The sequence below is a fragment of the Micromesistius poutassou genome, assembly GCF_964030765.1.
Source record: "Micromesistius poutassou genome assembly, contig: SCAFFOLD_5703, whole genome shotgun sequence".
Lineage (NCBI taxonomy): Eukaryota > Metazoa > Chordata > Actinopteri > Gadiformes > Gadidae > Micromesistius > Micromesistius poutassou.
Window position 1 is genome coordinate 3,829 of NW_028177629.1, and position 10,896 is coordinate 14,724.

General features: G+C 42.6%; 2 protein-coding genes across 2 annotated transcripts; one reads left to right on the forward strand and one right to left on the reverse strand.

The window, feature by feature from the left end:
• Positions 1-2,289: 2,289 nt before the first annotated feature.
• Positions 2,290-8,186, reverse strand: LOC311375849 (E3 ubiquitin-protein ligase RNF128-like). Its single transcript, XM_084490884.1, has 2 exons — positions 8,054-8,186; positions 2,290-4,976 (listed from the first exon to the last, which is right to left on the reverse strand). The coding sequence occupies exon 2, from the start codon at positions 4,669-4,671 to the stop codon at positions 3,568-3,570; it is 1,104 nt and encodes a 367-aa protein (XP_084347010.1). The 5' UTR covers positions 4,672-4,976; positions 8,054-8,186; the 3' UTR covers positions 2,290-3,567.
• A 663-nt stretch (positions 8,187-8,849) lies between these two features.
• LOC311375848 (sodium/potassium/calcium exchanger 5-like) lies at positions 8,850-10,534 on the forward strand (the record flags this gene model as incomplete). The annotated part of the gene is made up of 5 exons (XM_084490883.1): positions 8,850-8,991; positions 9,212-9,391; positions 9,695-9,778; positions 10,153-10,256; positions 10,430-10,534. 5 exons carry the CDS (start codon positions 8,850-8,852, stop codon positions 10,532-10,534), a joined length of 615 nt encoding a protein of 204 aa, XP_084347009.1.
• Positions 10,535-10,896: the final 362 nt, after the last annotated feature.

A 10,896-nucleotide genomic window follows, 5' to 3' on the forward strand; every position in this document is an offset into this window, starting at 1 on the left:
ATTGTGATACAGTCAACGTCAGAGACAGGATCTCATCTTGAAAGCACCCAGCTGTAGGTAAAGAATCACTGACTTCCTTCCATAAATCATTTGGGAAACTCATTCGACCGGTTTGGGCTTCTCAGCTTTAACCTTTCAAACAATGGGCGTAGATTAAAAAAAATTGTTGGGATAGAGGAACTCTGTCCTCCTAAGACGATAAAACTCAACAACAGACAAAAGAAATGAGCAACTACGTAGCACTATCTGGAGTGTATTCTTAGTCAGTACACCAGATGGCGCCACAACAACATTCGGCTACATTCTGACGTCACCGTGAAGCGGTGAAATAAAACTAAATTATGAATCGGCACCACCGTGTGCCCACATGGGCTCCTCTAAGATATTTCCACTGAGTTTGACTCTCCAATTGAAGGTCAAGGGTTGGTGTTCGAGAAACAGCCGCATAAGCTTTTAAATGAAACCCTTCTGCCTCATTTTCTTTCTTAACAACTATAATAAATCAGACAAGTCGCCACCAGGGAGGCAGTAAGACAGCCTGCCACTTGTTTCCAGTTAGTTTGGTATTGATTCTCCGTCTTCCTTGTGATAGCACTATAACCATCTGACCTCTGATTGCTGCAATAACCACACTGGCCTGATATCCAGCAGGCATCGCCCTTGCATGAGAGGGAGAAGGGAGAGAGAGAGAGAGAGAGAGAGAGAGAGAGAGAGAGAGAGAGAGAGAGAGAGAGAGAGAGAGAGAGAGAGAGAGAGAGAAGGGGAGAGAAATAGAGAGAGAGAGAAGGGGAGAGAGAGAGAGAGAAGGGGAGAGAGAGAGAGAGAGAGAGAGAGAGAGAGAGAGAGAGAGAGAGAGAGAGAGAGAGAGAGAAGGGGAGAGAAATAGAGAGAGAGAGAGAAGGGGAGAGAAATAGAGAGAGAGAGAGAGAGGGAGAGAGAGAGAGAGAGAGAGAGAGAGAGAGAGAGAGAGAGAGAGAGAGAAGGGGAGAGAGAGAGAGAAGGGGAGAGAGAGAGAGAGAGAGAAGGGGAGATAAATAGAGAGAGAGAGAGAAGGGGAGAGAGAGAGAGAGAAGGGGAGAGAGAGAGAGAGAAGGGGAGAGAGAGAGAGAGAGAGAGGGAGAGACAGAGAGAGAAGGGGAGAGAGAGAGAGAGAGAGAGAGAGAGAGAGAGAGAGAGAAGGGGAGAGAGAGAGAGAGAGAAGGGGAGAGAGAGAGAGCGAGAGAGAGAAGGGGAGAGAGAGAGAGAAGTGGAGAGAGAGAGAGGGACAGAGAGATTAATGCCACAAGCGGAGTGACCTCGGAGAGTGGCCTGGGGTATCTCTGGATTGTCTCTTACCAGCGACTATGCGCTCTCCTCGTTGTTCAGTGAAAACGTTTGGAGATATAGTTATATATATATATAGTTAGATATAGCACTATATCTATAGCTATCTATATATAAGAGTTCACTTTGTAACACCAGGAGCTTTTTTAGAAATTGAAAATGGAGGTCAGTTTCATCTAATGTGTCAGGATTTGCAACAATTCAACAAATGTCCCCAGCCCAATATTAATGGTCAACGCTTGGGCAGTATTTATTCATAGCATCCTGACATTTCACCTGGGTGAACGGTATATTATGGTATTTGTGTAAAACATTTTATAAAATGATAATAAAAACATTAAAGCTGAGGTGCTGGTGATAGAAGTCATTGTAGCATGCATGCCATCGTCGGCTAGCCTACAATGCCGTGTGTCTGATGTGCAATTTGACAACTTCGACAAGTCTTGCTTGGTTTAAATACTTGTGGCCTAAAGAATAATGAATATATAGGGTATAAGTGCCCTTCTTCCATAGATTTGGTCAAATTTCACAGAGTAGGACCTCCTTGTGCACGTTCCATCCAATGTAAAACATGTGGAAAGTAAACTGAAGCTGCAATACATACGGTACATTCATACATATGTACATACATACAGTCTGTGTGTTCCACCCACAGTGGAAGGCCACTGGCCATGCTGTTTGTAACCTGCTTTTTACTGTTGTAGAGCTAGCTACACTTTAGCTTTTAGGGCCCTGGGTCAGATCACTGTCATTTGTGTAAAATGTAACAGAAAGATATTGTTGTATATTTGACTTTGTATATTTAATATGATAACTTCTGTATTTCTAAATACCCCTTGTATACCATAATACCCTGATATTGCCTAAGCCTAATTTCCGACATTTTTATCAACCAAACCCAGAAGATTTTCCTCAGCACTCGTTGAGTGAAAAGTTGAATGACACCATTTGAATACAAGATGTGTGAACGTTTGGATTGTCCTCATTTTGAGGGATTTATTGTGATCTAACAAGCATCAATGTGATTTCTTATACAGACATCACACATATTTTTTTACATACACTCTGCAATCTGCAAATACAGAAGAAAACAAAAACATAGAAAAATATGTCGTTCAACATAATCAGAGGTAATAGCAAACAAGGAAATCAAATGATTCCTTAGCTTGATTGTTTACCAAGCGGTTACATCATTTAATTTTAGGAAAACCATTAATTGTATAGCTTGTTATGCAGTTGTTGAGTTCAGAAGGAGAACTCACAACCCTCCTCTCAACCGACTGGAAGCCCTAATAATTCCTCCATGTTGTTAATTAAAGGTAAAATAATCCTTCACACCTTTACATAAAGACTTATTTTCATAATAAGACAATATTGCTTTGATTGACAATAACACAAAGCCACACAGAGCCAATTGAATCCTTCAACAACAGTCCCTTGATGTTGATGTATTAACTTTCAAATGTGCTAACAAATCTCAGTTTTTATCAGCTGGTTGAATATAACAATTTACAACAACCCTTTTATTTCAAACAAAAACCAACAACATTCACCTCAATACATTCAAATTGTACCCAGATCTGAATATCATACTCAAAAATAAAACATGCACAAAGACTTGATAGTTAGTGCTCATACATCTAACAGGAAAACATGATACCTTCAACCATAATCATTTCCCCTTAATCTGATTATTATTATCCAAATAAAAATAGATTCTGACCAAATGTGGAAGGGTGACTGTGTGAGTTGTGCGGTCAGGGAGGACAGGCCTCCTGCTATAGAGCATTGTTTGCTGGTTGTTTAACATTTGGCCGACTGTGAACAGTCAAACGCTTCCATGCCCTAAAGTGAGAAGTGCTCAGTGAATGCTATGAATGCTCATGGAATACATTGTAATTGTAACATTTGGATTATTTGTGTTATGGGGGTTAGTTCTGAAAATCGGTGTGATCATTTGTCAGCATTTGTATTCAATATCTGCTGCCACTGAAACGTTGCACTGTAAAAAAAAAAAAAAAAGTGCAACAGGAGGCCTAGCATAAATCATTAGCAATAGAATCCTTGAACACATGGAGAATCTTGCGTATGCATTTGGTGATCAATTCCTGAGGGGTTTGTAGATAAAATCGAATTGATTTTAATGAACCAGGCATGTCCAATCAATCCCAGAGAAAATGAGTTAGTCCACTTCCAAGAGAAACGTGACCCTGCTTTGAAGTACAGATGTGGCCATGCTCCGTCTTATCCACGCCTGTCCTGTGAGTCTTCCTCGAAGGCATCGTTGACGTAGCGGTGCTGATACTCCTGTGGCTCGGGGGTCTGTGGGCCGGTCAGTGGCACCTCGTACAGGGGCTCCCCTCCGGACACCGTGATCACAGTGACATCTGGTGGCGGGTACGAGTAGGCGTTGCTGACCTCGTCCTTTTCGTCCTCATTTTCGACCCCAAGAGCCTTGAGGATGTCGCACTTGCACATGGGGCAGGTCCTCTTCTCCAGGAGCCAGGGTTCGATGCAGACCTTGTGGAAGATGTGGTTGCACGTCAGAACAGTGATCACGTCCCCCACCCTGTAGGACTCAATGCACACGGCGCACGTCTGCGCGTCCACCCCCGTCTCGGGGTCGCCCCTCTTCACCGTGCGCACCACCAGCTGCTTGATGGCCTTCTTGGCGTCGTTCTTCAGCCTGTGCTCAGAGCGCCTCTGCATCCGCAGGTTGACCAGCCGATGGGCGGAAACAAACACAAAATAGCCAATGGACGCAGCCGTCACAAGAAAGAAGGCGATGGACAGGAAGTAGAGCCAGTAGGTGTCCATCCAGGGCCCGTGAGGATTGCCCATGTTGATGACCATTTCTACCGGGATCCCCCTGCTGACCAGTTTTGCGATCTCCACCCCCAACGCATTTCCGATCATGATGGCCACCATCCCAGGGGCATCTGCGTGGGACATGTGCATGGTCTCATTCCTGGTCCCCTCCACGTTGTACACCACGATGGCAGAAGCCCCCTCTGCCTGGGCGCCGTTGATCTTGTCGCTGAAGGTGCAGTTGCCCCTCTTGACGAGGGCTATCCAGTGGGACGTGCTGTTGTTGTGGCTGTAGATAGGGAGCCCGCCGCAGCCCATTGGGTCTTGAGTAGGCATCATCAGACGTCCATAAGCCCCCTCCAGGGGGGAGTTGCGGCCGTACACACCACACTCACAGTATCGCCTTATGGTCAAATTGCTTTGGTTGTCCGGGTAGCTTATTTCCAACAAGGCCGACCAGTATACGAACGCGGCGGAGCACCGAACAAGTCCTGACGACAACACCAGGAAGAGCACACACTGCCCTACCTTTAGATCCATGGCAACGCTTTTCTCTCAACAAAAACACATGAACTGCTTTCCGTAAAGGGTATCACTTTGAAACACTTGTTTAAGAGTTGTCCAGTTTTTTGGGTTCCAGTTGTTGTTGTCGTTTGATCGACGGCGATCGGGATAGTGCTAGCGTTTCACCCAACCTGCTCTCGATGGTAATCTGATATGAGCCTCTTGTAACATAACACTGCTCTGCGTCAGCCACTCACCTCTCGTTATCTGCCTGGACCTTGAACAGTGAGCACTCCTCTCACAGGGCAAGTCACTGGCACTTAACAAGTTGAAGTTCTGAACTGTTTTGAAAGCCAAAGGAAAACAAGCCAATAAGAAAGGGGAAAGACGATAAGTGAATGATAAGGCATAAATGTACGGGGACAAAGTCATAAAGACAAGGAACAGAGCTTGTGTAATATGGGGCTGTTGACTTTTCCATTCGTCATGCTCACGGGGAGAAGTCTGTGAGGCTGAATTTCTTGTTTAGCTTGTTCCTCTTGTCACTGAAATGTGAGCTCGATGTTGTTGAGTTTGAGGAAGATGGGAAGCTTGTACTACTAGCAACACAGCTCTATTCTATCAGAATGGAGAAGTGTCTCCATTCTGAACTTTTTATCTCATCCAAATGAATGCAAACACGAGTGACCACAAGGTGGCCAGTAAATACATGAGGTAATGGAACTTCAATTTTGCATAAAGTACTTTACAGCCTAATGTTAGCTGAGTTTAATAGGTCATGGGTTGTATTATTTTGCAAAACAAGGTAAGGAAATAATGAGCTCTCCGCGCCTCATAGCTACTAGAAAATTCTGAGAAGGTACAGGATTCCAGGCATTGTTTTCAACAGAGGAACGTGTAAATTCCTTCCTCCCTCCACCTCCTCCCTTCCGCTCTCTCTCTCTCTCTGTCTCTTTCTCTCTCTCTCGCTCTCTCTCTCTTTCTCTTTCTCTCTCGCTCTCTTTCTCTCGGAGACATGCACGTGTGAACACACACCCGTCAATGCAAACATTAACAAAAACCTCTACATGGGCGGCTAGGCTAAGGACAAAGGAATAACAATGCATCTTGCCAAAGGGCTATTTTCTTACAAACAATTATATATCATAGTACAAGTTAGATTAAAAAAGGAAATGAAATTCAAAGTCTTCCAAGTGCAGCAAGGACATGATTAATTGGTAAATACTGGCATCTGCTGGCATCAATCAGTGGTTTACAAAGTATGTATTGCTTGCAAGCTGCGAAACACAGAGCCAACACTATCATAGCATTTTATGATAACTTAAAAGCAATTTCCAACAATAATAATGATTATAATATTTTAATTATTAAAGAGAAATATTAAAGAGACATTGAAAAATGTAGTTGCTGTTCCAACCCTGCTTTGTTGTTGCTGTTGGATTTAGGTGACAAGGGACTTTAACGTACAAAAACATGTCTGAACCATTATGCTCCCACATGTTCCAAACGTTCACTGACGCGGGGGGGGGGGGGGGGGGGGGTGGCATATGGTCAGACCTGCTGCTCTATAATAATGTGTTGCCACCATAGCTGGCACCCGAGTGATTGGGAGACTAACTGATTATTCATTTTTTCCTTATTGACAAATATTATATATTTTTCCCTCATGTTTAATCTCCATTAATTTAATATCTTCTTTTTTTCCAGATGTTTCGTTAAATTAGGCCCACAACGCCTCCTGAGGGCTTAACAATGAAACCAGTGTCCTGGATTCACCCCCCTCTATGCTGCCACCACATCGCCACATTTAATGCATCTAAACACTCTCTTTCATACAGCATACCCCTAGAGTATTTAGATGCATTAAATCAATATCAACATTACAGGCCAAGTTAGCAATCTTACAATAAACAAACACTAACTAAGAAAATCACAAGGCTAAGACTTTAAAGTCTTATCATTTTAGAAAATGTTGACATTCAATGTCTACAATGTGTCTGTATTGAGGCAGTCTATACTCCTCCAACGTACTCTAGAGTTGGGAATATAACTGCACTCTCGGTGAATTTATTTTCAAGTAGACATTTTCATATATATATATACAATAGACATATTCATTCTATTCTTGTTGGGTGATTAATAGCATATGAATATATTATTGAATAATAAACAATAGACAATTTATGAGCAAAGAAAATGAAGAAAAGATCACACACCCCTTTTCCCACCCCCCATAAAATGTTCAAGAATCACAACTGCGGATGAGCAATATATTGAAATACATATATTTCCAAAGGTATTTCACGTAAAATTTTGGATTTTGAATAATTGAATGTATTAATCCACACTAGATCGTTGCAACGTGAAATAAAAGGTCTACACATGGAGGCGCTGTTCAGCAACGTATGATTTTACTTGAACAAGTCCAGTAGGCCTATATGCCTCTCATACAATCAGTATCTAAAACCTTCATACACACTAGAGGAGTGTGTATGCCCCAAGTTGTAGGTCAAATGACCATAACCTGTAAAATATAGGCTACTCGCATTTCCAGCAAATAATATCCAGATGTAAATAAACACATGATTTTATCTCTTCAGGCTGGGAATATACAACACAGTGCTCATTTGCATCCCAGTAGGCCTAGTCTACTAGTTCTAGCTTTTATTATTTTTCACATTTTTCCTCCAGACGAGAGACAACAAAACCCAACAATGTGGCAGCTTGCTCCTAGTAGTTGATTACCAAACCCTGATCCTAGTAGGCTATACAGCCTGTTGATTACCAAACCCTGATCCTAGTAGGCTATACAGCCTGTTGATTACCAAACCCTGATCTTAGTAGGCCTATACAGCCTGTTGATGACCAAACCCTGATCCTAGTAGGCTATACAGCCTGTTGATTACCAAACCCTGATCCTAGTAGGCTATACAGCCTGTTGATTACCAAACCCTGATCCTAGTAGGCTATACAGCCTGTTTGTTACCAAACCCTGATCCTAGTAGGCTATACAGCCTGTTTGTTACCAAACCCTGATCCTAGTAGGCTATACAGCCTGTTGATTACCAAACCCTGATCCTAGTAGGCTATACAGCCTGTTGATTACCAAACCCTGATCTTAGTAGGCCTATACAGCCTGTTGATGACCAAACCCTGATCCTAGTAGGCTATACAGCCTGTTGATTACCAAACCCTGATCCTAGTAGGCTATACACTGGAATTTGCTATATAAAAAAACACGCACACACACGCACGCACACACAAACACCCAATGCCAATCAAACCTTGAAAAATAAGATAATAGTAACTTTGTTTATATGCCCATGCCTTTTTAAGACGTACGACTTTTGGTTTATAAGTCAAGAATACTATAGCTGCAGAGTGCAGACAACTACCAGTATTGATAAAGATATCTTACCTTTTTTACTTGTAGTCTCATCGAAGGCCTACTGATGTTATTGTTCGTGTATGGGGGCACCAGGGCGCCTGAAGATGCTCTTCCGTTTGGAGGCTATAGTGAGAGCGACACGAGGTGGTGAACTCGACGGCAGGGCATGCCCAAACATATTTCGCACAACGACCCCGCACCCCCACCGCACCCAAGTCACCACCCCTACGATCATCTCGATTCGCTGAAAATATCACGATTAACATGGTCCAAAAAATGTGGCTACTGTTGGTTAAGGTTTACATTTATATTTGCGTCATTTGATTTGCGTCATCATCAACAATTAGGCTAATATAATTAGAATGTTGCCGAATTGTCTTGAATAGGTTATAAGGCTACTAATGCAAGACAAACGGTCACAATTGCTTGAGAGACTATGAAGGCCCATTCATTGTTTCAAACATCCATGTTTATAATCCTCCCATCCTGTGATTTCGTGTATTTGAACCCATTACCTAACTGGCCTAGCCACCACCCCAGGCTGAAAGTCTTTCCAAGTCGAGTGGAATGAGTGCATCTCGTGATCCCCCATTCTGGGCATGGGAAATAAGATGCTTTCTATCCCCCTATTTATTCCTTTCTGCATTTTGTAGTGTAGTGGCATGATCGATGCAGTTTATACACGGAATTTAATTGCATAGGTCTACCCCGAAAACCGAACAATATTTGGAAGGCATATTACTTCTGATTAATTACTCTAATTTAATAGGCCTACTTGTCTACCTTTTTGACTCAAAAGACAATGATTAGGCCTACGACCGCAGCTATGCACAAAAAGAAGAGAAAAGATTTTATACCATATTTCCTCGGGCTTGTTGTATTTTTGTATTGCATTGTTCATCTTATTTCATTCACTGCTAATACAGCAACACAGTCGTCCCATTCTGCACGGATCCGCCGGGCTCTTGGTAAGATCTCTGGGATAATTAGGGTGAATAATCGATTGCGCCTTAAATGTTTGCTAAACCAATGCGGTAATTGCACGAAATTGTGGGTAATTTGCCGTACAGAGTAGCCTACACCCCAAACAACATTGTTGTAGTTCTACTTTATCAGCAAACTATTATATTGGTTCATTTTCAACATATCGTCTTATTGTTTATACAAATTATTTTTGACTCTTTACAGAGAATGAGACGGAATGTGTTCCGCCGCAGTCGTCAGAGTTCCCCGACGGATTCTTTACTGTCCGAGAGAGAAAAGACGGGGGGCTTGTCATATACTTTATGATCATTTTCTACATGTTTCTGGCGGTCGCTATCGTGTGTGATGATTACTTCCTACCATCTCTGGAGGTCATAAGTGAACGTAAGTGTTATAACTTAAGTAAAGCCACGCAGGCTAAATAGGTCTGTAATTTCAGAATTATTATGAAAGTAAAGTCAATGAAAGAAAATTGTTGACAATAATGAGAGGTGAGCTTTGTTATGACAATATTATAAAAGCACATGAATCACTCAATGGTCAGTTAATAAATATAATAAATATATTGATTAGTAAATTGTGTCCCAACTTCCAAAATATGAAGTTATTTTGAGTATATGAATATAGGCTACATATTATAATATACAATGCGTTATAATATCTATGTATTTATTTGTTCTGAACCAGGCCTAGGACTGTCTCAGGACGTAGCGGGAGCCACCTTCATGGCAGCTGGGAGCTCCGCACCTGAATTGGTCACAGCCTTTTTAGGTAACCAAGACAACGATGCTGGCCGTTGTTCAACCCCAATAATTCTAACAGCAGTACAATTACTCACATGAGAACTCAAAGACAGGCACCAGCTGTGTTTTTAATCCATTTAACGCCTTGTTAAAGTTAGTAATGATGTCTCATTCATCCTCAATTTGTGTGTTTGTGAATGGGTGTGTGTGTGTGTGTGTGTGTGTGTGTGTGTGTGTGTGTGTGCTTGTGTGTGTGTGTGTGTGTGTGTGTGTGTGTGTGTGTGTGTGTGTCTGTGTGTGTGTGTGTGCTTGTGTCTGTGTGTGTGTGCTTGTGTGTGTGTGTGTGTGTGTGTGTGTGTGTGTGTGTGTGTGCTTGCGTGTGTGTGTGTGTGTGTGTGTCAGGGGTGTTTGTCACAAAGGGAGATATCGGAGTGAGCACTATAGTTGGATCAGCCGTTTACAACCTCCTAGGAATCTGTGCTGCATGCGGACTACTGACCTCTATGGTATGCTTTCACACACACTCACACAAGCGCACACACACACGCACGCACACACACACACATTCACTCACATCAAAAAATGTATCTGTAACCAAAACGTGCTTATTGGAAGAAAAGCAGAAGTCCCACCATGGCGGTCAACGCGTATGGTCTTGCGTCTCTTCCTGGTGCATCAGGTGGGCCGTCTGACGTGCTGGCCGCTGTTCAGAGACTGCCTGGCCTACGGGATCAGCGTCTCCGCTGTGATCGCCATCATCTCTGATAACAAAGTGTACTGGTGAGTGCGCTCTTACCTCACTACTCATAACATGCTCCTAGTTTACATCATCTCTGATAACAAAGTGTACTGGTGAGTGCGCTCTTACCTCACTACTCATAACATGCTCCTAGTTTACATCATCTCTGATAACAAAGTGTACTGGTGAGTGCGCTCTTACCTCACTACTCATAACATGCTCCTAGTTTACATCATCTCTGATAACAAAGTGTACTGGTGAGTGCGCTCTTAACTCACTACTCATAACATGCTCCTAGTTTACATCATCTCTGATAACAAAGTGTACTGGTGAGTGCGCTCTTACCTCACTACTCATAACATGCTCCTAGTTTACATCATCTCTGATAACAAAGTGTACTGGTGAGT

Bases quoted from the DNA above. Each gene is read 5' to 3' on its own strand.
- LOC311375849 (XM_084490884.1), bottom strand. From the start codon at position 4,671: ATGGATCTAAAGGTAGGGCAGTGTGTGCTCTTCCTGGTGTTGTCGTCA.